This window comes from Choloepus didactylus, chromosome 7 (assembly GCF_015220235.1).
Source record: "Choloepus didactylus isolate mChoDid1 chromosome 7, mChoDid1.pri, whole genome shotgun sequence".
Classification (NCBI taxonomy): Eukaryota; Metazoa; Chordata; class Mammalia; order Pilosa; family Megalonychidae; genus Choloepus; species Choloepus didactylus.
The window spans coordinates 143154033-143179983 of NC_051313.1; the positions used below are offsets into that span (position 1 = coordinate 143154033).

Genomic DNA, 25951 nt, shown 5'->3' on the forward strand with positions numbered 1-25951 from the left:
TTGTGAAAAGGGAAGAGTGGGAGGCCCTTAAATACACGCTTAAGTGCCTGAGTAGGTAAGAGTATGGGTGCAGGTATGTAGTGTGAGTGTGTGTGGTTTCTTAGCTTTCTGTAGTGGGAGGAGAGGAAGCATAGACGCCAGAAATGAAACAGAATCGCAGACGTCTTCACCTACTGAGTAACATTTTGACCTGGGATCCGACGCTGGGGTGACCCTGGGGGTTGCAGACTCCGCTTCTCGAACCCTGAAACTCCCAGGCCGGTGGGGGAGGTCCCGGCGACGTCTATGTGCCCAACGCTTGGCCTCTGGGATCTGGCGACTTCTCTGGATCTGGCTCTCCCCCCACCTCCACCCCGGGATGGAAACTCCCTCAGTCCCAAATTTCCGAGGAGGAAGGGAGCCACGGGATGAGCGTGTAAATGCACCCACTGCTCGAGCGCGAACACACACTCAGAACGCACCCAGCACACCGCAGCAGTCAATCGGCCTCGCTTCCCGAGCCAGGGACTGACCGGGAAAGCGGGTTGGGGCTGTTGGGAAAAGCTAGAGCTGATGGCGAGATTGCCGCGGCTATAAATCCATCACTTCCCAGGTCAGCTCCGCGAGGCGCTGGGACTGGGGCTGGAGGAGTGAATTCCTGGGCCAGCGCGCATGCGTCGGCAGGTAGCAACCCAGCTCTTTATGACCAGGTGAGATGTTCGCGAGCAGGTAAAAAAAAAAAAAAAAAAGAGGAGAATTTGCCTAAGCGATTCCAGGGAGCGGGCCCGGCCGAACCCTCCAGCCCATGCCCGGCGGGGACCTGTCGCCAGGAGCACCAGACCCGCGATGTCCCTGCTTGCCAAAATGGGAGACTGGCAGGTACGGGGGTTTGTCTCCGCGAGGGCTGAGGTGGGCGGGGGTGGGGCGGGGGAGTGGGCCAGGAGGGGGGAGGCGGAGAGGAAGCGCCGTGGCCCAAGGCAGGGGAGTCGTAGGTGAGGAGCGCCTGGCAGGGCAGGGCCCAGGAGCGCTCCCAGGGGAGAGAGAGGACAGGGGAAGAAAATGAGCGCAGGCGGCAACCGCGGCGCTGGGGAAAGTCCGGCGCACGCTCCACAGGTGGCCCCGGGGGTCACTTGTGGTTTGCGCTACATCCGTCCCTGCACCCCACCCCCCAGGAGAAACTTGGGTGGATGACTAATTCAAGAGGCGGGGAGGGTGCGGGGCGGGGGTGGCGCTGCGTTGAGTTCAGGGTTCCCGGCTTACTGCCTGCATCTTGGGCCTTGCCTCAAACCCCAGGACTTCGAGTCAGGGTGGGGTCCTGTGCACCGCTCTCTCTTGGTGTCCCCGGGTCCCCGGGTTTTGGGGACTTAGGGGGGTGTGGAAAGTGTTAAGGAGTCGGGTGGTTCGGGTCGCGGCGGCGAGCAGGTCCCTTGGTAGAGTTTGCACGAAGTTTAGCTACTCGGTCCTCTTCCCAAGCCGATTTTCGCCGATTGGGCGGCGAGTGGGGGTAAAAGGATCGCGGTGGTGGTAAACGGTGGATAAGCACGCAGGGGCTCGCGAGTTTGCCAAAACCAACGTCTGCCAAGCTTGGTTCTGCTAAGGCCGCGGGCACTCCAGGGCCGGTTGCGCTCGGGATCCTGCCCTCCCTGAGCCGGGGACCCTGACCCGGGCCACGGTTCATTCCTTCAGCGCTCTCCTTCCAACTTCCAGGCGTTTCCCTACGGGAAGGAGGGCGGCTCAGACCAGGTTGGTGAAGGTAGCAGCCTGTCCTTTTCGGTGATTTCATAATCGGAACCGCGGGGCCTTCTTTTCGCCCCAGCCAAGGGAGGCCTGGTTAAGGCGAGATTTCTGTGTGCCCTAAAGCCTGCGAGGCTATTCGAACCAAACGCCCCGACTGTCTCAAAGGAAAATAGAGTCCCTGCCGCTCCTGGGGCAAGTTCTTTAGCTTGTTTCAGATTTAGGCCATGAAAAGTAAAGTTCAGAGAAGTCCCGTCCTCACAACATTCCCTGGAACTGGGTAAACCGAGGTGTTTACATTTATTTTCTTTCCTAGTACTTACTATTAAGAGTGATCTTTTCTCTCTCCTCTCCCATTTAAATCTCACTATATGCTATTTCATCCCCAAAGGTAGAGTAACTAAAGATGTAAAGTCTACACCAAACACATATCCTGAGAATCTACTCCTTTCCCTTCCTCACCGGTGTAGGCCTCGGGTCCCTTCCTGCCTCTCTTCTCTGGGGGCTGATTATTGGAGAGTCCTTGGCTGTGGTCTGCAGAATTCCGGGGTAGCCAGGAGGCTCCCAGAGCGCGGGCCGGCCAGGTCTGGGATCCAGCGGGCCGGCTAAGGTAGGGAAGCAGCGCATTTCCCACCTGCAGAGGGATGAGAATTGTCAACCCGGCTCCTGCGGGCTCACTGTTTGACAAGGGACATGGGTCTCGGGTGGGACGAGCAGATTCGGGGCCCGAAGGGGCCGGATCAGCCGGGCTCAGCCCGCCTTGGGCTCTCCCGGTCCCAACTGGGTGGTAACAACCGGAGAATTTAAGGCCATCCCGTCTCCTCGCCGCCTCTCCATGTCTGTTGGTGTCTCTGTCTCTCACAGAGACGCTCCACGCCCTGGCGTCGGGCTTGGCCCCGGGCCCCTACCCCCAGCGCGACTAGAGCATTGACATGCAATGAAGCGACTTGTCGTGGTAATGACGCTCAAACACACGCGGCTCGGCTGGCTCCAGGGACGACACCGGCTTTCGCCCGGGCCTTTCTTCCGCGCCCACCCCGCGGGCGGCGGCGCAGGCCCCGCAGGCCTCAATCTGCACCTCCAAGACGCCCTCGGCGGGAATACAACAATTTAGCAGCCCCGGCGGGTGTGGAGCCGAAGATCGGCGGGGCGCGGGGCAGCGGGTTTCGGGGATGGGGTGGGGGTGGAGGGGGTAGTGGTGGTGGCGGGACTCAAGGCCTTAATGCCTTCCCAGCCCCAAAGTGAGGAAAAGAAAGTGAAACTTAAGAGTTCGCTTTTGCACACTGTGGCGACATCTGCGGGGTGTAAAAACCCGCACTGGCAAGCCTAGGATGTGGCCTACAGATCCCGCCGTGCGGCTGCGGCCGCCGCTGGGAAGGTGTCAGTGCTCCCCGCGGCCCAGCTCCTGACTTCAAGCCTCTGCGCTGGGAGGCGGGCTCCGGGCAGCCCCGCGGGGCGCTGGAAGTTGACCACTTTCTGGGCGGAGTGCGGGGTCGAGTTGCGAATCCGGCTGAGCCAAAGGATTGGGGTCGTTTTCAGGTGGGGAAAGGGGGCCCACGGGTGCGCTCAGGGCATCAGAAGGGCGTCCTTGCCGGCGCCGAATCCTCCTTCCAGCTCTGTCCTCCCTGGCTTCTTGGGGGCCTCCTCCGGCCTACTCTGCCTGGCTTGGGGAATTTGCTAAGGGCTCCTGCAGGGAGATTTGACGTTCTGCAGCTTTGGAGAGGAGGGTGTCCTCCCTCCTCTTGCCTTCTTTCCACCTGTTAGGAAACCCTCACCCCTCTCTGAGAGGAGGCACTGAGGAAATCTGGGAGGCCTGCAGGTTTGTGGGAGACAGGCCTCAGGCAGCTCTGAGAGAGACCTGTTATGGGGTAGTTTGCCGCATTTAGGGAGAGGACAGACAGAAACTTGTTTGCGGGGCAAATGGAACGCTCAGTCTGAGAAATTAACTACGCTGCGTTTCGAAGAATCAGACTAGGTCTTTATTTTTTTCTTTCTAATTAAAAAAAATTATTTGCTAAAACAGGAAAGAAAGAAAGAAAGAAAGAAAGAAAAAGTCCCAGTGGAGCGAGCAGGCCCCTCTGAGGAGCCCAAGAGCCTGGACTAGGCAACCTGGAGAGGGGGGCCGTCTCCGGAGGGGGGCTCGGGGTTTGGTGTCAGCCGGGCACGGCGCGGGGAGCGCGCCCGCATTAGAAACATCACCAAATCATGAAGGAACCCTCCCTGCTTTAATTAAAAAGTGGGATCTTGGGAAAACCGGAGTAGATTAGCACAGTGAAGAATTGGTTCCCAGTGATTTATTTTGATGCATCTGTGATAACGGTATCCAGACATACAGATGCACACGTCTTGTTTGTGTTTCGGCTCAATTCTAGACAAGGCAGTGCGTTTCCATAGGAGTCCTGTAATCTTGTCCACATCGCACCTAGGAAACCCTTAGCTCGAACACCAAGTTTGCCAGTCGGCTTTGGCTTCAAAAAAACTGGAGGAAAGTCATTTAACCCTGGGAGCTGTCAAGTAACTTCTTCAGGATACAACTTTTATTTTACACGCGCCGCAATTAAGGGATCGCAAGCCCCAGCCGGGCGACCCGAGCCTTTTGGCAAAATCTCCAACCTGGGGGGAAAGCGCAAAGCCAATAAAACTCCCAAGGCGCTGCGGCTGGAGGTGGTGGCTGCCGCCGGCAGCAGCGGGCTCTTGTTGGACATAAGTCCTGGAGTGACTTCTCCGAGCTTGGTTTGGAGAATACGTATAATTGTGAAAGAATAATAATTTCCAATAAAACTTGAAGGGGCCGAAAAGGCAGCGGCGACAGTGGCGGCGGAGGTGGGGGAGAAGTGCAGGAAGTCGGAGCCCAGGCTCGGCCTCCGGGACCCTACGCTGCGCCCGGCTTTGCAGAGGGAGTCTCAGGCGAGGAAGAAACGCGGAGCGAGGAGCGGGAGTGGGGTGGCTTTGGGGAGCGCAGGGCGCTGGGGCAGCGGCGCGCGGAGGGACTCGGCAGGTTTCCTCCGCTCGCTGGCAGGCGTGCGCTCTGGAAGGAAGTTCGCGGCTTGGGGAGGCCTTAATACCTGGGTCTGAGCGGCCGGCGGCAGGTTTGTGGTGCTGGCGAGCAATTGGACTATTGTTGATATGCTAATGAGGCGATTAGGCTGTTGGTAAAGAGCTGGAAAAGGGAAAAGTTTCTACCATTAGAGGGAGATCTCCGAGCGCACACGGGAGCTCTCTCCCTTCTCGCCTCCTCCTCCTTGCCCTCCTCCTCCTCCTCTCCCTCCTCCTCCTCCTCCTCCTCCTCCTCGCCCTCCTCCTCCTCTTGCGCTCACCGTCCGCAGCCGGCACTTTGCGCTTACCCAGAGAGTAGCTTCACTTGGGTGCGAGGCATAGAGGGACAAATCCGCTCACGCCGATCCATGAAAATGCTTTGGAAACTGACGGATAATATCAAGTACGAGGACTGCGAGGTAAGCGCGGCGCCGGCCCAGTTGTCCTCCCCGAGGCAGGTTCCGAGCTCAACCCTTCCGCTCCTCCTCCTCTCCTCGCAGCAGCTGCGAAAGGCGGGTGGGACAAACTTTCCCCGGCGCAGCGCCCGCCCCTCCGATTCGCCCGAGGAACCCGGGGGAGAAACCGGGGAGAGAAGACGCGGTCGCTCCCTTCTTTCGTTTCTCTCTTTCAAAGCAGGCTTCCCACTCCCCCTCCTTTGCTGACCAAATTTAGCTGTGCCTAAGAGTTGATGTACCCCAGATTGTCGAAGCAATTGCTGGCAATTGGGCACGCGCCTGTGCACTCTGCGTGTCCCTCCAGCGAAATTCTGGGGACCCAAGTCACCAGGAGGAGAAAAGGAAGAGAAGACCCCTTTACGTCTTTAACTTCCTCTCTGATCTTTAATATTCTCCCTCCTTCCCTCCCTCCCTTCCTTCCTCCCATATTTCCATCCTTCTTTTTTGCTTTCTCCTTCCTAAAAAGGCTCTCTTCTCCGATTTTGAGAAGGTTCCGCACACTTCATTCAGAGTGGCACCTCCCTGTAAGTGGGCTTGATTTGAGAGCACTCGTCCCGGCTGCCAGACTCGCTCTAGATCCCTTCTGTTATTCGAGAAGTTCTAAGCAGCTTCCCCTCCTAAGCGACAGGGTCCGCGCACCCTGTAGTGGGGTGGGGGAAGGGTTACGCAGCGCCGATCCCGCGGGCCCCGGGGTCTCCGCGCCTGGGCCCCAGCAACCGCCCTGCTCTCGGCTGTGTGACCGTGGGAATCCCGCTAGGCTGCCGACAACTTCTGGTGCCGGGAGCCTGCCAGGTCTGTAGAGCGCGCCTCTTTGGAGCCTATTTTTAAATTCAGGGTCCTCGGGGCTCGGCTTCTTGGGGCAGCTGGGGAGGCCCCAGAGCGACCAGTCCGCCTGCGGGAGGCGCTGGAACGGGCCTGGAGGCTGCTGCCTTAACCTCCCTTACAGCTCCCACTGCGATGAGCGGATGAGTCACGCGGGGGTGGGGGTGGGAGAGGTGGACCGCGGGAAGATTACCTAAATAAATAAAGTGGCGGTCCCGGCTTTGCTATCTTTTTTCTTTTCTTTTCTTTTCTTTCTTTCTGGCATTTGGAGCTAGGAATATTAATCTGAGAGATGTGCTTGCTGAGCGGCGGGGGTCTTGTCTTCATTTGAAATCAGAAACTGGGCTTATGTGAAGGATGTGTCACCCGTCCCCTCCCCCTTTCCATTTTGGAGACTATTTTAAATCTTTGTTTCTAGAAAGCTTTCTTCCTTCCGCGCCCCCACCCCCACCCCCACCCCGGTTTCGTCTTTTTCGCCGAGGAGGATGAGGCACAGGGTGAACGATCCACGGTGACCGGCGTTTGTCTGTGGGCTCCTGCTGCGCTCCGGGAAGAGGCGCAGGGACAAGCTAGCTTTGCTTTCGGGGTTGAGGGGGCCCTTTGCCGGCAGGTCGGTGTGAAACAGAGCCCCTCAGTCTCCTAGGATGAATTGCTGCGTCCGGGCTCCGGTCCGCGGCTCAGGCATTCACTTTGGCAGAGGCCGAAACCCAGCTCGAGGTGTGCGCGCCTTTGGCGGGGGGGGGGGGGGGGGGTCCGAAAGTCAGCCGGGCTCTAGGAGCCGATGGGACGGGGTTGGGGGTGAACTCGCATCCCCAGAGGAACCCCGCGGTGAGCGTGTGAATGTGTGTGAGTGAGGCAAAAGAGATGAGCAACGAGAGGGAGGAGAGAATAAATAAAAGTAAGGGAGATTTTAACAACTTTGGTGGCGGCAGGGCGAGAGCCGGAGAAGGGACGTCGGGTTTCCGAGAGGGGCTGGGGCCATCTGATTACGCGCGAGGCGCTGCAGAGACACGCCGGAGGCCAAGTGCCGCTTGTTCTGACAACCCGGCAGGCGGACTGGCAGCTGCGGCGGCCGCACCGGGCGAACGAGCCCTGTCATCCGGGGGGAGGGGGAAGCGTCGGCGGGAGTGGCACGGCCGGTCCGACGGGTTTGTGCCGGGAGCCGGAGCCCGAGCCAGCGGCGCCCGGGCTGGGCCGCCTGGCGTCTCTGCGCGCCCCAGGCCGCGGCCCCGGCTCCAGCTCCTCGAGCCCGGGCCGGGCAGATCTTGAGCGCGGGCGTCCGAGGCGCTGAGCGCGCGTCCAGGGGTCCGAGGGAAGCTCCAGCAGGCGGCCGAAGCGAGGGACGTCGCGGGGCCCAGGGACTGTGGAGCCGGCGGGCGGGTCTCGGGCGGGGCGCGGAGCCATGGAGGAACCGCGCGGCCGCGGGCCGCGGAGTCCCGAGTCCCAGCACGGGCTGCGGAGCGCAGGAGCCCGCGGCCGGAGAGGGCCGGGCAGCACCCCTCGCGCCGGGAACCCGAGGAGCGCCTGGACCCGGTCCTCGGCAGCTCCTGCTGGCGACGCACGGCTCCCGCGGCATCCCGAGGTCTGCCCCAGCCTTTTGGGTCTGATTGTCCTCGCTTGCTTCCTCTCCCCCTCCCCCTCCCCTCCCCCTGCCTCCCCCTCTGAGCGCTCGGGCCAGGCCCCCTTCCCCCTCCCTCCTTCTCTCTCCTGCCCTCCCTTCCTCCTCTCGGGCTCTCCCTCCTTCCCTCCCTCCCTCTCCCCACTCCGGCTCCTCGCCCTCGCCCACACTTTCTTTCTCACACACGCACGCAGACACATTCTCCGTCTCTGCTCGCTCTCCCTCTGTCTCCCTTGCTCCCTCTTTCTCTTTCACTTTTGCATGCCCTGCAACCTTTTAAAATGTTGCCCCTTCCCTGTGATTCGCCAGCCGCCGCGCCGCGGCCCCCCGCGCGCTCGCCCGCTCCCTCTCTCGCCCGCTTTTTGTCTCTCGCGCTCCCTCTCCCCAACACCGATTTGCTACACTGAGGCTCGCGTCAATGGACTGCATTGAGAGCCGGCTTCGGCACTAGTTGCCTCTCTGCTTCACGCTCGATTTCCAGGCATTCTTCCCTTATTAAGTATTCGTGTAATATTAATAGTCATGAATATCTGCTGTTAGGAGGCTCCAGGAACGCTGCCCAGCGCGGTTATTAGAAGCTCAAGCGAAGCCGCCGCTAAGAAAAGAGGGGGAGACACGGATTAAGGAACACGCACGCACGCACACACACGCACTTTTTTTCTTTTTTCTTTTTGGGGTTTTTAAATTTTTAAAAGAACTTTGAATCATAACCTATCGCGGCAGGATAGAGACCGTGGGTTCGACCAGCTGAAGGCGCCGCGCTCATCGTGGTTCAAGTTCGGATGGATCCGAGCGGGGCTCCCGCGCTCGGCGGAGCCTCGGCGCCGTGACCGCATCCGGGGTGGCGCGGGGATCTCGGCACCTTCTGTGTGGGGCGCGCTCGGGCGGCGGGGCAGCCGGGCTCTCCGGGCTTGCTTGTTTCTTTTCCACCCTGACTCGTTAACCCAGACTCTTCGCAGATGTTAGTTCACAGTTTTTCAGCTATGGTGAGTCCCAACCCCCCATCCATCCCCAGCCCTGTCTCTTTAGGAATTCTACTCGGGAAACCCGGTGCCGCCGAGCTGCCCGAAACCTCGGGCTTCATGCCCAGGTTTCCTTTAGGGCACCCCTGTTCCACTTGCATTCTCCCCCTTCCTCCTTTCTCTCCCTCTGTTTTCCATCCCTAAATCGAATGCATTGTCCCCCGACTCGGCCTCCCCCGCGCGCAGACCCACCTCGCTGCTGCTTCCCCAGGCGTGTTCTCGCCACGTTCATCTTTATTTTCTTTGCATCTTCACTTGTTCCCGAGATGGTTTCAACATTTGGTGCTTAATCCGTCTGCAGGAAAAACGCAGCCCAGCGTGCCCCCTACCCTCGGGACCCGGGGCCGAACCTCCCAGAGTTCATATTCCCTGGAGTCAACTCCGCTAGCTAGTTTTGCAAGCGAATTGCGCTAGAGGAACCCAGACTCAGGCGTTTCTTCTGCCCTTTGGGGCTGGGGTGGAAGGGCGGACGCTTCCGCCCCGGGGTGCACCTCGCTCCTTTAAACCTAATAAGGCAGGATCTTTCTTTTAAACCTTTATTTGACGCCCCATCATCCATATCATAAATCGACCCTGTCGAGAAAAAGGCTCCTAACTGAGGAAAGCGGAAAAGACAGATCCCCGATCCTGCAGTTAAAACCTTCTTTAAGCTGGTAATTTAAACGCGTGCGTTCGTTACAGCCCCTTTGCGAAACATGTTTCTGTTTAAATAGGCATGAAATGGTAGGTTTATGATTTTTTTTTTCCCCTCCAAATAAATGGAACAGGGTAAACAATAACGCAATGGCCGGCAGGTTCAAATCCGGGGAAAAAAGAAAAGGCCTCTTCTGCTGTTTAATATGTAGTAGGCATTTTAATTTTGCTTAAGGGAGGTTTCACGCTGTGACTCAACCGGCTCTCTTTCCGGAGGCCTTTCTCTACGTTTTTCCCCCCCTTTGAAAGAAACGCCTAAGGAGAGTCTCTTGTGCCTTCCACGTTTGCAGGATCTAATTCCTCTGCGTTTTTGGAAGGGCCATTTTACTTCCCAAAATGAACAACTTAGAGCTGGTTTCTTTCGGCTGGCTGCAGACCTGAGCGGAAGGTTTCCCACGCGGGTTTTGCCGCGTGGATTTAATGTGGACCCCTCCGACTCGACGCCTGACTTCTTGTTCTTTCCCCCTTTTTTCTTGTTCTCTCCTAGGACCGTCACGACGGCACCAGCAATGGGACGGCGCGGTTGCCCCAGCTGGGCACTGTAGGTCAATCTCCCTACACGAGCGCCCCGCCGCTGTCCCACACCCCCAATGCCGACTTCCAGCCCCCCTACTTCCCCCCGCCCTACCAGCCCATCTACCCTCAGTCGCAAGATCCTTACTCCCACGTCAACGACCCCTACAGCCTGAACCCCCTGCACGCTCAGCCGCAGCCGCAGCACCCGGGCTGGCCCGGCCAGAGGCAGAGCCAGGAGTCCGGGCTCCTGCACACGCACCGGGGGCTGCCCCACCAGCTGTCGGGCCTGGATCCTCGCAGGGACTTTCGGCGGCACGAGGACCTCCTGCACGGCCCTCACGGGCTGGCTTCTGGACTGGGAGACATCTCGCTCCACTCCTTACCTCACGCCATCGAGGATGTCCCGGTAAGAGGCCGCGCGGGCGGCGCGGGAGGGAACGCAGCCCCTGCTCACCCAGCCCCAGAGGGAAAACCGGAACGTAGAACCGGTGGGTCCGGGGTGTCCTCGATGGGATCTCCTTTTGTTTCTCATTTGGGGAATGGGGTGGTGGGACAACCGAAATTAAAAAGATTTGTAAAAGTAATTGAGAGTTTTGCCCTAGAACAATGGTTCCCGGGCTCTCTCAAACAATGCCGGCATTACGGTTTCGTCAACCCAGAAATAAATCAGACAAATGTCACCATGAACAATATCTTCCCTGCTCGATGACAGTAAACTGTTTCGAATGGAAGAGGATCTAATTCCACCGCTGCGTCTGGCGGTGGGGATTTGCCCCTGTGTCTGGGAAGGATGTTAAATTCAACCGAAAGAGCTCACTAAATGCCCTCGTGATTAAAAAACAAAAATGTGGAGACTTGCTAAGAAAATCAGTTTTACTGGATTTTATAAGCACTAGTGAAACCTAAAAGTTATGTGTACACCCTATCTTGATTAAAGAAAAGTAAGTAGCAAATCTAAGTGGAGGGACATTAAAACGCTGCCTTCTCTTCCTAGAGGTGCTAAGTGGTGACCTCATAAATCATTAGCTGGGTCCCAGCGCCTATCAGAACCTGCTACACCCCGTATTAAATGTTTTGAGACTATTAGGTAGTACATTATTTGAGTTCTAATTCAGTTATCAATATATGCACTTTTAAATGATTTCTAAATAAGCATGGCATTAGCACATTTACTATTTACAATGCAAACCAGGCTATTGATAATTTGAAAATACTTTCTGAAATTAAATTTAAACCAGAGTCTCTATTTCAATTCTCTGTATTTATGGTTCCCTAACAACCTTCCTGAAATAGAATTAGAACAAGCCAATAATTTTATTAAAGCTGTAAAGGCTTCTGTTAAAACTGCTTTTCTTCAGAGAGGAAATGTATCTGGATGTGATTTTTGCTAAAATGCTATTTCAAATTACTGCATCAAATATTGCAGCAGTATGTCCGTTGACAGTTTAATGATTACTGCATCAGATTGCAAGGAAAATGGTCAGATGAACTTACCTGCTTGCTTGGTTAATTTAAAACGTTGTTTAAGTTCCATAGGCAAATAGAAAATTTATTACATCTCTCATTTGGTCCAGTTAATCACTGAAATTTGTTGGTTATGTTTAGGAAACTTGCATGGAAAGCAGGAAAGCAGGCCTTTGTTCCAGGTGGAGGGTTTAGTAAGCATTGTGTGAATGTGTGTGTGTGTGTGTGTATTCATATTTAGGTGTTTTTAGACACTAATACTTAACAGCGCTTCATTTTTTGAAGTAAAATATGAGAGGAGCAATAGTTTAGAAAACTGCTTTAAAAAAAAAAGTTATTTCAGTTCCCCTTCCCAAAGAGTCAGTTGAATCTTTTTCTCTGACTGATCTCTGGAAATATTTGAATTGCAAAATAATGTTGCAAGCTTTTAGAATCACTATGGATTGCTCTACTTTGTGAAAATTCCAAGGTGGTTGGTGTAAATTCTTAACACCTGTATAGCCACTCTTTGTGGTGAAATTGGTCAGTTAGGAGAAATTAACCAAAAGATCAAATAAAAAGAAGGAAATCCAGTTGCTGCTCTCCCCCCCTCCCCCACTCCCACCTTTTAAGGAAAAGTTCTTTCAAAGGAATTTGGGTCAGGAAAAGGGTTGTTTTCAATTTTCCCATTGCTGCAACTGTTAACCTTTAATAAGAGTGACTACTAAATATTTAAGAAAATCAAGTCGATGGTGAAAATTATTTAATCATTAATATCTCAGTGGGATTTTAAACTTAACAGTCTTGCCTGTGTGGACAAGGTCTAGAAATAACACAAATAAAAGTATTATGCCACACTACATTTACTTTATGGGTTTAGGGTGCATGCATAAAGGGATCATATTTCCCCATATAGTTAAAACACAAGAACTGCAGCAGTAGTCATTTCTGAACATTTCTCAATTTAATTATACTTAAATCCAGAAGCACTTTAGGCAAGTTACAAATGAGAGCATTGAGTATAATAAAACCTGTAATAAAGCAACTTAGTACCATCCACCCGGAATCATTGCGATCAGGCACAATTAACAGGAGCATAAATCCAAGACAGAATGGAAAATGTTCGAATCAGTATTATTGTTGGACAAAGACTAGAGAAGGAAGTAATAGTTTTTTAAATGGTAATGCCTGTGTTTGGTAACGATTGTGAAATCTTCTATCTCAGCAGCCCTGGTGCTAATTTGTAAACACAGCCAGACATTATATTGCCTGTCAGTTTCTGCATTAGAAAACATGATTTCATTTTACTTTCTAATCACGTTTTGACTCGAGCACACACACGTATACACATCCATCTGTAAAAGAAAAAAAATGCCACACTAGTGACAAATCTGCTGCTGGTCAACGGGAAAGGTTGTGTGTATGTGTTTGTATTTTAATCGTTTCATGTTCTTGTCTGAGACCCATTTTAGGCAGAAGTCTTTAAAACTTAATTTTCTTTTTAGTTTTCCATAAAGGTGTGTATTTGCATTCACTTTTAAACGTAACACCAAAAACGTTTCCAACGCGCCTCTTTTATTTCTATTGTGTTTCTCTAGCTTTTGCGGCCTGAACACGAGTGTCGCCAAAGTCGGAAGCCGCTGAGGCTCCAAACTAAAGCTTAGGTGCATTTCTAAAGATTGAACTGACTTCTGGGAAAGATTAGGTGCTCCAAAACTTGATTTAATTTCCAAAGAAAGTTTTATTCCCTGGCCCCCACCCCCTTCAAACGTGGACTGTTGCTGGGGTGGGTGGGGACAGAAATTGGCCGTGGGTGTACAGTGAAACCTCTTGAGTTGCAAAGCCCCAAATTTCAATAAGCCAAGATGAGATGTTTATATATGTCATTATACTGGAGGGGGGATTTCGATTCTACACCTTCTCCTCCCCCCAGCTTGGAGGGAATATTCATTTCCTTTTGTTTTGATTATACACTTACATCCATGTGTATCCTTTTGTTGCAGCATGTAGAAGACCCGGGTATTAACATCCCAGATCAAACTGTAATTAAGAAAGGTAAGCCATTTCCTTCTGCATTCCAAGCATGTCCTTACAGGCACAGTGCTATTTAAAAGAACTTGCAGAGCTGTATTTATTTTTTTCAAATAGGATTTCCTAAAGGCTCAGAATTAGCAAATAGATAGGCATAGAAAAAAAAGCAATGCTTAAACCAAGGGCTTTCTATATGTGTGGCAACAGGCTAGCTTTGTTTTGATTCGTGATTTGGCCATTTAATTTGGTTTACTGATATCTGGAGCAACACATGAAATGTGAAGTACCTGGACTGATTTGGAAGAGGCATTTCAATTATGAGAAGGTTTAATAGTTTAGTTAATCCATTGTGTGTGTAGAGTTACAGTTATGAATATAAAGAAATGTATAATGCTAAAATGGTGCAAATAATTTAATATTAAAATAAGGACAGGTGATAAAAAAGACACAGCTGTCCTTAGCAGTGGGCAGAGAAAACTTTCATGGTCTTCATTTAGTTTCTTGTTGGCTGTTTGAGTTTAAAGGTTTTTAAACCTTGTGAATTAGGTTAACACAAATTTGGCTTTTGGTTACAACTAGTTGCTCTCTTCTGAAGATGTCAGGATTATTCACAAGTTTGTTCAGAGCAGAATTTGTTAGAAAAAGTGTAAAGTGATTTGGATGGATTTTTAACTTGTATTGTCTCTAGAGGGTAGAAATAAAGTTTACTGGTTTAAATGCTATTCCCTCTAAGTAGCAGTTTTTTGTTTTTTGTTTTTTTGTTGTTGTTGTTGTTGTTGTTGTTATGGTGGCAATGTTACATTTCAGGATTCTATGCACCACCAGAGGATGATGCTATATAAAACTGTTCTCATTTCTAACCCCAATCAGTATATTGTTAGATAGTTTAAAGTTTCGTTTTTTGCATCTGTGAAGTCTTTGTCACGTCAAATTAGATGTGCAAGGGATAAATCTTAAGAGATGCTCTTTCCAAGTCGACATGATAATTGGCTCTTTTATTAGTAATCTCTCAAGAGTTCGTTTAACTCCTATTGTCTCTATTAGCCTCCCCAGAGCTATTAATGTCACAAGTGATCTATCCAAAACCTAGAGCCCCCCCCCCCCCCCACCATACGTCTGGAATATCCCCGTTAAAGAACGCATAAGGGAGGAGCACTGTGATGAGAATGTGGGCATATTATTATTTGTCTCCATGTGGAATTTTAAAATATAAACGCATGCTGTACTTAAACGGATGTGAATGCATCTGAACTATATTGGTGTTATGAAATGTAATGCATGAGTACACTTCCTGGGGCCTTGGATTTTTTTTCTAACAGTGGTGGATCCAACAATGAAGAGGCTATGTTTTTAACTAGAAAGAGTATATCCTCCCCCCTTCCCAATAAAGCTTAAGCAGACAGGGACTATTATGTATCTGGTCAGCAAAAGGACACATTGCCACAGCAGGCCTGTTTGTTCTTCATCCCCTGTCCCTCTAGTTCAAAACTGAGCTTGGAATGGATCCCCAAAACCTGAGTCATTTTCAAAACTGAACGTAGCAAAGGACCTATTTCTCGAAAAGATGGGGCATGTGTGGTGTGAGACAACAGAATCCACCAGTTTCCAGCTTGGTGCCTCAACTGAAATGCTCATTTACAGGCTGCTTTAGCCATCTACACTCTCGACTGATTCCAATAATAGCTCTTTGAAGCAACTGCTCCTTGACACTAACCCTCCCACCTCACAAACTCCTTAAGGTACACATAACTTGCCCTCAGCTTGCAAATGTAACTCCTTCCCCTGCACCCTAAACTTGGCCGGGGAGTGCTATCCTCGGATGCTGAGAGCCGAGAGGGTCACAATTTCACCATTCATTTCTAGACACTACCCTTCGCGGGTCAAGGCAGAAAGGCGGTCCTGGCTGGGGGACGGGGTGGGGAGTGGCGACATCCCTGGACCGCCGGGTGAGGCGCGTCGAGGGTGCAGGGGCTCGCTCCCGGAGATGGGAACGGGGCAGAAAGGGTGGTGCAAACGTGGGAAGGGGGGTCTAGCGTTTCATAGCTGGAAGGGGAAAAAAGCAGGGGCGGCGGCCCAAGCCTGGGGGCCGGCCCTGCCAAGGCGAGGGCCAGAATCGGGCAGGCTTTGGGTGACCCTCGACGCCCAGACAAGGCTTCGCCGTCTGTCTCCGCAGGCCCTGTGTCCCTGTCCAAGTCCAACAGCAACGCCGTCTCCGCCATCCCTATTAACAAGGACAACCTCTTTGGCGGCGTGGTGAACCCCAACGAAGTCTTCTGTTCAGTTCCGGGTCGTCTCTCGCTGCTCAGCTCCACCTCGAAGTACAAGGTCACGGTGGCGGAAGTACAGCGGCGCCTCTCCCCGCCGGAGTGTCTCAACGCGTCGCTGCTGGGCGGAGTGCTCCGGAGGTGAGGCCCGGCCAGTCCTCCTCGTCGCTCCACGCCTAGCGGGCACACTGCGCCTGCGCCCGGGCGGCGACGCAGAAGGACCTCGCTCCGCGGCCCTCCCTTCGCGGGAAGAGAAAGGGGCGGGATGTATGGCGTAGAGCCGAATGGGCAGGGCTTGGGGCGGGGCGAGGCGACGCGCGCCTGCGCTCTCCGGGGGTCTGGCGCGCACCTCGCTACCTCCCTCGCGCTCGTGCGCACCCCCCCCCCCCCAGTCCACGCGCACGCGCAGCTTGCTCCACCGTGGGCTCAGTCCCTGTCTCCGCAGCCGCGGGGCGCAGTGTATCTGTGTTTTCAGTCCTCGCGCACACCTTGCCTGCCCGGGGGAAGTTCCTCTCAGGCTCTTCGCTTTGCTTTGCTTTTCCCTGGTGCAGGCTCAGGGATTTAATAGAACGGCTTTGAACTAAAAGAAGACAGTGGCTTCCTCTCGAGTCCGCACGCGCCGTACCCCACGCATCCCTCCGGGTCGCGGCACCTCCCGCCAGACGGCGACTCCCCGTGCCCAAGGCGCTCGCATTTAATTGCTCGGGTTTATTGGGGCTTGATGTGTGCCTGGCAGCGTGCAAGGCGCGTTTCATGCTTTATATGTAGTCGGTACCAAAGAATGCATCTGTTCTGTACATGGCCAGGGATTCCTTTCGTAGATAAGATTTCATAGGGACCAACCAGGTAAATGGTATTCCCTCAAGGCAGGCTTCTTGTTGTGGGCTTCATCCTCAGGATTCCACCCCAAGGTGTGAGGGTGGGTCTTGCGTTGAATTTATCCAAATCATATTTCCCCCTTCTTCCCTCCTTCCCTCCCTCCTTTCCTTCTTTCCCTTCCCTTCCCTTCTTTCGAGAAAATAGACCAGGAATTCATTTTTTTTTTTACATTTATGTATTTATGCATATTTATGGACGCCCAGTTCCGCTTTGATGCGTATACTTATAGCCCATGCAAAGCCTATAAAACCATTTTGGACGGTTTTAATATCATCTGTTCTAATCTTTTTCCCCCTCCTTCACAGTCATTTTGGCTTTCCCATTGTAATCTTTACCCACACAGATCTTTTCTCTGCCCTCTGCCTTTTCCTACCCTTCCCCCATTCCCAATATTGGAGACTGTTTACCTAGGGGAGTGTAATCTAATCCACACAATTAAAAAGTGCTTGAGTAGGGAATAAAAACTGAAATTAATTAATTTGCTATTTTATTTAAACAATTTATCTTAACCACTTTCTGATTATGGGAGTCTATTTAGACATCTATTTAGAACCACCTCCATTATCTCTGAGATCAGTGAAATTTTTAAAGGCTGATATAAGTGCTTGACATTTCCAGTTAGGCTGGTGACATGGCATGTAAACAGTTGGTGAAATGAATTTCCCATTGGGGCTAAAGCCAGAACAAGAAACGTGAGAGTGATGATAACTTTGGTTACCGTGAACAACCTAACGGCAGCTCTTGCAAAGACAATTTAAAGACCCCAGTGGGATTTGTGCGATTGTAATAACAGGGAAAATATACAGAAATCAGTTGAACTCAAAAATACCTCAGACCCTAGAGACTGGAATTGTTTGTTTGTTTGTGGTTCTTTAGAGAGCTGGGAAATCAAAACCTTTCAACCTGCCATAAGGGTTGCAATAATAACAGCACAGGGGGTGCTTTACAGTTTAACAAGCATTTCTCTACTGTGATCTTTCTGTACCATTCTTTCTTGGGTTCACCTTCCTTAGAAATGTCTCCTGGCCATACTTCCCAATTTTTGGAAAGTGTATTTTTAGGAAGCCTTCAAAATGACTGTATGTGACACAGATCAACCCAATATTTTCTCATCCCCTTTCTTGCTTATATTTGTGAAACAGGGCGAAGTCTAAAAATGGAGGAAGATCTTTAAGAGAAAAACTGGACAAAATAGGATTAAACTTGCCGGCAGGGAGACGTAAAGCTGCCAACGTCACCCTGCTCACATCATTAGTGGAGGGTAAGCAAGTCCGCTTGCTAACTATAAGGGAACTGTCTTTTGGGGAAATGGGTACTATTTAGTGGCCAGATGTTTAGTTGTATTTTGTGTTCATTGGACAGTTTCATCTTTCCAGAGAATACAGCCAGAAGTGAACAGAATTCTTGCATGCCACAAAACTATTTGCATTTAACACTATCCTCCTTCCCTCATCCTCTCTACCACAAAATTATACTTCCCCAGCCCAATTCTGATGTAAACAATGTGAAAATTTAAGAACTGCCTTTTCTGCAAGTTCCTGTTTCCTTTAAAGAACTCAGCAGTAAATCACTTAAGTTATTCTGACATCTGCGTTTGAGAAATGTGTGACCATTACTTCCTGAATTAATTTGGGAATCCTTGACCTGCATCCTGATTTAAGACCATCCTGAAAGCTCAGGCTGTATGCCTTTTTGGGTTTTTTGTTTTCCAAACATACAATCCTTATCTCTAGTTTAATTGTGCTCCTCTCCTGGAGAGGAAGAAAAATGGGCAATTTTAAGCTTTGGATTGTTTAAATACGAAGAGAAAAAATCAGCATTTCAGAAAGTTTCTCATGGCAGTTTTTAATACACACACACACATGCATGCATACATAAACCCTTCCAAGCCCCTCAAAGTAAAAGCCAACACTGCTCTCACTCCCTGATCTAGGTACAGTCTGCCACGAAACCCATTCACATTTCTACTTCCTCTAGATTACTAAGTTTTTCTGATGACTTTGGCTTAAGTTTAGATGCGTTGGAATGAACATTTAGCGCTCACACGGTTTCCTTTGTGTCCTTTTGGACATGCTAAAAGGAAAAAAAAAAGGCAGTTAAATTTCCAGGCAGATTAAAAAAACTAACATTCATATTTAAAGAAGGCATTTTATCTTATTTAAATCTCGTATTTGAGGAGATATATTACAATTGAATTCAAGTTCCAGCTGTGTAAATTATTTAAAAATGTTTAAAATCACGAATTTGAGGAGGAATCTTACAAATTCCGTCAGTTGGGTCAAAGATGATAATATAGTCATTAAATAGTAAGCAGTCGTTTGGTGTCAGTAATTTAACTGGGGTAGCATTAAACACAGTAACAGTGCATAGAGAATCCACTGTCCATAACCCCCAAAAATTATGTGCAACAAAAATGGTAGCGGTGGCTTAGGGTGTAGAGCTGAGATTGTCTTATGGGCTTGGGGGTTGAGTCTTGTAGCAGGGAGGCAGTTTCTGGAGAACTGTTATTGTTTGTGATCCGCTCCATTTTATGGAAACAAGCTCTGCGGAGAGGGCTTTGATGCTCTAATTGGCGCATGCGTTCTTCCGGAGCTGGAGCTAATGGCAGGAAGCCCTGCAGTAAAAACCAACTGGTTCAGGAAATTAAAACCAAAGATTCGAAAATCAACAACACAGACAGACTCGGTGGAGTGACCCTCAAATCCTCTTGGTTAATCGTTTTGGATGAACAGATAATTATATGCGATCAAGTTAAAATTTAAACCCTTAGTTTTTTGCTTGCAGAAAAGCTCAAGGAGTAATTATGAATATTATTTATGAATGTGTTGATAGGTGTGAGGTTGGTTACAAGAGACGTTTAAAAAGAGGAGTTGGGAGATTGCCATTCAGGGTGGGGGGTGGGGTTGGAGGGTGATGGACGGGCTTTTCATTTTCAAATCATTTTGGCCTTCCAGAACAGTGGCCATTTTTCCTGACAAATGAGTTCACCAGATCCTACAGAGAAGGAAATAAAATGCCTGGTTTAACAAAAGAAGGGAGCTGGGAGTGGGGCGGCAGCTTGGTGATCAAGTGTTGGCCACCCCCAACCTGTTTTGAGTTTTGATCCAAACTCTTTTCATTCTCACCCCCCTCCTTCTTGCCCTCTTGCCAGGAGAAGCAGTTCACCTCGCCAGGGACTTTGGGTATGTGTGTGAAACCGAATTTCCTGCCAAAGCAGTAGCTGAATTTCTCAACCGACAACATTCCGATCCCAATGAGCAAGTGACAAGAAAAAACATGCTCCTGGCTACAAAGTAAGGCATTTACCTCGGTGGGGTCTCTGTCTCACTGTCAAGAGAAGCAAAAATCTTTTCTAGCTTCTTTCCCTCCTCTTTCCCTTTTGTGTCAATCAGCTTTGTTTTTGTTAATGCTGAAGCTACAACACACTCTTATAAACTATAATCTGTTTTAAAGGGAGAAATAAAAGTGAGATTGTTAGTGTCCTCCCTTCTTTTCCCTCACTTCTGCCCCACCTTGTCTCTCCCTTTTTAAAATCAATGTGTATGTGGGGTGGGGTGTAATAGGGATTTGATAGAAGCTGAGTTTGGATTTGTGGCTATGTTTCAGAAACACCACAATCAAATCCTTAAAGGCATAACAGACCTGCCTTATATCAGTTTTTGTCTCCTATCAGTGTGCTCTCAGAGGGCAAAGATTAAGCAGTGGCCTGCAAAATGTGCAAGCCACAAACTGTCCTAGTTTCAACCCTAATCCCTTATTCTATTTTTTACCTTCCTTTCTCCTCCCTCCTGGAAAGGGCCCTTCCTCCCCCGCATGTAAGTTTTAGCCCACAGGCTAGATGTCAAATAGGTTTCCAAATGGCCCAAGTTATATTCCCATCAGTGCCTGGGCTGAATAGGCTTCTCCAGGTGGTGTGTGAAAAGAAAATGACTGTTTTGATATGTTTTCTGGAAATTATAAGGCTTGTTTGGAAGCCCTTAATTATCAAAGTAGATGTCACAGGAGGGCGTGGAGCCAGAGGGCAGAGGCTGAGGCCTAGGGTGGGACACTGTTTGTGGCCTACGGATGTCAGCTGGTTTGGAGCAGGGGCCAGCTAGCGCCCCCCACTCTCCCTCCCACCCCCACACCTGGGCCAGGCTGCTAGTGCCTCAGGAAAGCTCCAGCTAGTCCTTGTGTGCTAGCTTCCCTTGTGCAGGCCCCATCTGCCCGCACTTCTGACTTTTCAAGGTCCCCAAATGTCAACTTTTCCTCTTCCCTTGGCTTCCTAAGCACACCCACGTCCACACTTTCCCTAAAGAATCGTGTGTGCGTGTGTGTGTGTGTGTGTGTGTGTGTTTGTGTGTGTGTGTTTGGGGGGGGATTGAAATGTCTGCCTGTTTTCCCAAACTCTTTCCAAACACCATCCTGAATTATCCCGAGGGAACAGGTTTATTCTGCCTGTTTTGTTTTGTTTTCTTTTTCTAAGGGCAAAATTATCCCAAGCAAAGTTTGACCTCTCTGTCCTAATACAACCTGATGTGAAGGTGACAGAGTGGATGATCAACCCCCTCGGCTATGCTGAGGTGTCTGTCATGCAGCAAACAGGGTCTTTATGATATTTTGAAAGGGACAGTTGATTTGTGCAAGACCCCAGAGTTTACTTGCCCCTGGTCCCTCTCCCTCCCCTTTGTTTCTCTCCCAACTCACGAAATGTTTCCCTATGTCTTGGATGTTTGGTTTGAGTGAGCAAGGTGGGGGTAGAAGTACCCGAGGGGTGTGTGTGTGTGTGTGTGTGTGTGTTTGTGTGTGTGTGTGAAATACAGGCATTTGTGATGCTGGGCGGGGCATGTATCCAATGCAGGAGAGATCTTTGTGGACACCCACAGCAGGAGGCTCTCTGGCCCTGTGTGTGTGTGTGTGTGTGTGTGTGTGTGTAATACAGGCATTTGTGATGCTGGGCGGGGCATGTATCCAATGCAGGAGAGATCTTTGTGGACACCCACAGCAGGAGGCTCTCTGGCCGTGTGTGTGTGTGTGTGTGTGTGTGTGTGTGTGTGTGTGTGTGTGTGTGTGTGTCTGTCACATGGCTGCTAGCTACCTTGCTTGTCTTGATGAATAATTCACTTCTTAATATAACCAAAGTTTGGGTTTGTTCATGTGTGTGTGTGTGTGTGTGTGTGTGTGTGTGTGTGTGAAATACAGGCATTTGTGATGCTGGGTGGGGCATGTATCCAATGCAGGAGAGAGTTTTGTGGACACCCACAGCAGGAGGCTCTCTGGCCCTGGTCCGGGAGGGTCCATACGGGAGGGGTTTGGGGTGACTGCCACCCTGAGAGGTCATCTGTTTGTCGCTGGTGCTGCCTACGGGGGAGCCTCACGTTTCTTTCTTCGCCCCATCCCAACCCCTCCCCCGCTCCCGCATCCCACCCGCTGCGCTGCAGACAGATATGCAAAGAGTTCACCGATCTGCTGGCTCAGGACCGATCTCCCCTGGGGAACTCGCGGCCCAACCCCATCCTGGAGCCCGGCATCCAGAGCTGCCTGACCCACTTCAACCTCATCTCCCACGGCTTCGGCAGCCCGGCCGTGTGCGCCGCGGTCACGGCTCTGCAGAACTATCTCACCGAGGCCCTCAAGGCCATGGACAAAATGTACCTCAGCAACAACCCCAACAGCCACACGGACAACAGCGCCAAAAGCGGTGACAAAGAGGAGAAGCACAGAAAGTGAGGCTCTCCTGCCGGCCCCGCCCGCCCACACGCGCCCACCCCGGCTCCCCTCCACCCCTCCTCCCCCACCCCGGACGCCCGGACCCCCGGACCGCCCGGCAGGCGACAGCTCCGGGACCAGCAACCCCTCCTGCTGCTGCTACTGCTGCTGCTGCTGCTGCTGCTGCTGCTGCTGCTGCCACCGCCCTCCGCCCTCCGGATTCTGCCGACCGCGCTCTCCGGTCAGCGGGGCCCACCCCGCCCCTCTGCCTCAACTTCCCCGCCGGCGCCCACAGCCCGGTGCCCTCATGTGGAGCCTAAGAGAACAGAACAGGCCGTGAAGCCAGCAAAGAAGGGTTCTGTCCGAGTTTGTGAACTTAAATAAATAAATAAATAAATAATCAACGACAATAACAACAAAAACTGAAAACTTTTTTTTTCTAAAAAGAAAGTGAAAAATATTTAAAAAAAAATTATGCAAGCTTCATGGGACTGTATCACCACCTTCCCTTACACACTTCAGTTCAGATTGTAGCCATACTAAAAAAAAAAAAGGCAAAAAGGTTAATGACATTTTTTATCAGTATTGTGAATAAACTTGAACACACAACACAGGAAGTTCCATGTCATGTCTTCAGTTGTAGAAGTTTTTTCCTCTTCAAGGTAAAGCGACCAACTTGAACTTTCTCTGGCAACACGATTCGCAGTTATATAAGGGAATCTGTGTTCATGTCTCTGTATATATTTATTTATGTGTAATTTAATGGGAGTTGTAAATATGGTGAGTTCTGTTTCAAGCCTTTTTTTTTTTTATTTATCTGGTGATCTCGTTTACCTCTTGTTTAGTGGGTTTTGACTCTTCCCTCTTAGTTTTTCACGTGGTTCATGGTACTTATTTAGAAATCCAAGGTTTGGGGCATTTTTTTCTCTGGGATTCATGAATTTAGCCCTGTTGTAGCATGCTAAAGGCAGCAATGAAACAGCTGAACAAATTTTTAAAAGTAAAATAAAATTTTATATATAATTAGTATTCCATTTAGCTTTTCATTGAACTGAAAGAAAAAAAATGATATTGAACCCTGGAAAGATTTTTAAACTTTGAGTGGTTTTATAATCCTTCTCTGTGTTGTGGGGAGAAAAAAATTTATTTTATTCCACTATCCTCCCTTAAAAGCATCATTTGAGCAATAAATGAATATTGTCTTTAAACCAAGGGTTAGGGATTCCCCCTTTCCCCCTTTCTCTCTCTCTTTCTCTCTCTCTCTCTCTCTGTCTCTCTCTCTCTCTCTCTTTGTTCAAAGAACTTCAAACATTTGGGACCACCTGGTATTCTGTATTTTCACTGGCCATATTGGAAGCAGTTCTAGTTGTATTGTATTGAGTTGTGCTGGCAATAGTTTCCATGCCTGTCAATGTATCATAGTCCTTTGTTGCCCAGATAAATAAATATTTGATACGCTTTATGTCGATTTTTTTTTATTCAGTGGCTGTCTTTACCCAGGCGTATTTTTGTTCTTGGCAGTATTTTTTATTCAGTATGGTTACAGTAATTGAGTTTAACTCTCCCTTGGCAATTGCTCCTTGCAATAAGCAGCTGAACCCATTGTTTCCCTCAAGTATAATAAAAACTTACTTTCAACTTGGAGTTCAGAGCAGGGTATCATTTAGATATTCCACTGAGTCTGTATTCAGACAAATGACACAATAAAACCCAATGTATTCTTTTGGATAAAAGATTGTTTGTACTGCTAAAGGAATGACATACTATCTTTTCCTTAACAGAAGCATTAATTTTATTATTAAAAATAAAGTTTTATTTTATTTATGTTGATCCTTTAGATTTTCATTTGTGTTTTGGAAACCAAAATATAAAACTTTCAGAACCAAATGTAAGGATGACAAGACGGAGAACAGAAGATCCCTCCTACCCACCCCCCCAGCTACTTTGGCATCTGTCTCAAGATAACTGAAATTTAAATTGTTAGTTCACCTGCACATAGGAAGTACTTAAATTCACTTGCTCTCTCAGGTTTCTCTGTTGCTAAGACATGCAAATGAACCCAAACTTGCTCTAGCTGTCTGGAAGGAGAAAAGGAATATTGACAGAAATATATGAGAGGCAGTGAAAGTGGAGGCAAATTGTTACTCATTTATTTTCGTATTTTATTTAGAGATGAATTCACTAAAGTGCTGTCCTTAAGTCGCTTTTGAGGAAGCAGAGGAGACTGGGAAATACATTGATCCCTTAAGTCTTTTCTGTTTGACCCCTATATGCCAGCCCACCCGTTTTACCACCACAGGGGCTCTGCCAGGGACCTTCTAGAAATACAAAACGGACTCTGAGGTGGGGTACAGAGGGTGAGGTGGAGCTGGGACTCCTGCTTCTACACACTACTGTCTTCAAAGGACTGTGCACTCAGCTCTTAGAGAAGGAGGGACTTCCTGTACATAATGAAGGCGATTTCTCAGAGCTTTTGTAAATTCATTTGGAAATTCTTTGCTCTGGAAGTAGAGAGGATTTTTTATAATGGTTTTTAAGAGGAAAATGGAGGTGGTTAAACTGGAAGGTTTATAGGAAACATTAGAAAAAGTATCTAGGTATACATACTGGAAGGTATATAGGACAACTGGAGGAAATTTACCATTAGTACATGTGGTTTGATAATCCGAAGGACTGAGGAAGCAAAACCTTGGGCAGTGTCCATTTTGCAGCCCTTTGCTTTATAATCTCCGTATGGACGGCAGGGTAAAATCAAACTTGACAAATGAATAAGAATTGGTGGAGCTTTAAATTCTATTTTCCAATGGCAGAGAGTTCATAACAATGGTGAGTTAAAAAAAAAAATTCAAATGGAAAGTGTATCCTCAGAACGCAACGCGGCAATTGTTTTTTAAAGCGGTTATTTATTATTTCCTAGAGAGACTGGTTAACTGTAACGTAGATGTAACAAAATAATGAGGCGAATGAACCCTAACTGTACATACTCTTGACAGAAATGAAATGCACACAGCATCGTAGCAGGTGAAGTGAAGCATTGTCTACCAGGGCTGTTTTTCTTGGCTGCATCTCAGATTGTGTGCGGGATCCTAACCTCAGGCACAATAGCATTCATAAACAGCCATACAGTGCTGCTCTTTCGCCAACGACACATAAATACTCATTTTAAAACGAAAACAATCTTATTAAATACCATTCATTCATATCTGGATTTACAGATGCTTGTTATGTTGGAAAACCTGAACCCAATGTAATCCTTGCATCCCGAGAAAGATGGAAAGGAAATAGTGGTTTAGAACATTACAAGGTCATAATAAGCAATGGTCTCCAAATGTAGAGAATTAGTTATTTTTATTCAGTAGTTGGACATTTCGAGGACCATGATACTGTCATTTTTTCTTTTTTGTTTTTTTTAAACAAATAAAAGTAATATATATATATATATATATATATATATATATATACATACATGTATCTTTGTATCTTCATGGGGTGGGAGGATAAAAGGGGTTATTATTAAAATAATTTTTATTGTAGTAACCAAAGGCTGTGTGAATTTTGGCCTTCTCTGTTGTGACCAATGCTTGCTTTCTAAAACACAAGGTTATGACTAAAAAGGTTGGATGTTTATATACTAATTAGGGTGATTCTTTTTGGATTAACTCAAATTACGGTACATAGCTGAATTACAAGGATGTCTGCTAGGCTATCCTAATTACCACATTCAATTCTTTATGGAAACACAATGCTCCTTCAAGTTTGGCTGTCATCATT

General features: G+C 49.3%; 1 protein-coding gene across 4 annotated transcripts; it reads left to right on the forward strand.

Annotated features, from left to right (window-relative positions):
* The first annotated feature begins 2228 nt into the window (after positions 1–2228).
* TFAP2A (transcription factor AP-2 alpha) lies at positions 2229–22239 on the forward strand. Of its 4 annotated transcripts, XM_037843396.1 has the most exons (8): positions 2229–2323; positions 9847–9900; positions 10044–10281; positions 13322–13373; positions 15523–15754; positions 17635–17753; positions 19644–19785; positions 21913–22239. In XM_037843396.1, exons 2-8 carry the CDS (start codon positions 9869–9871, stop codon positions 22199–22201), a joined length of 1104 nt encoding a protein of 367 aa, XP_037699324.1. In that variant the 5' UTR covers positions 2229–2323; positions 9847–9868; the 3' UTR covers positions 22202–22239. The 4 variants fall into 4 exon arrangements, with proteins under 4 accessions (XP_037699324.1, XP_037699322.1, XP_037699321.1 ...); XM_037843394.1 differs by lacking the exon at positions 2229–2323 and adding an exon at positions 5048–5168 and having other exon boundaries at positions 9847–10281; XM_037843393.1 differs by lacking the exon at positions 2229–2323 and adding an exon at positions 7196–7608 and having other exon boundaries at positions 9847–10281.
* The last annotated feature ends 3712 nt before the right edge of the window (positions 22240–25951 follow it).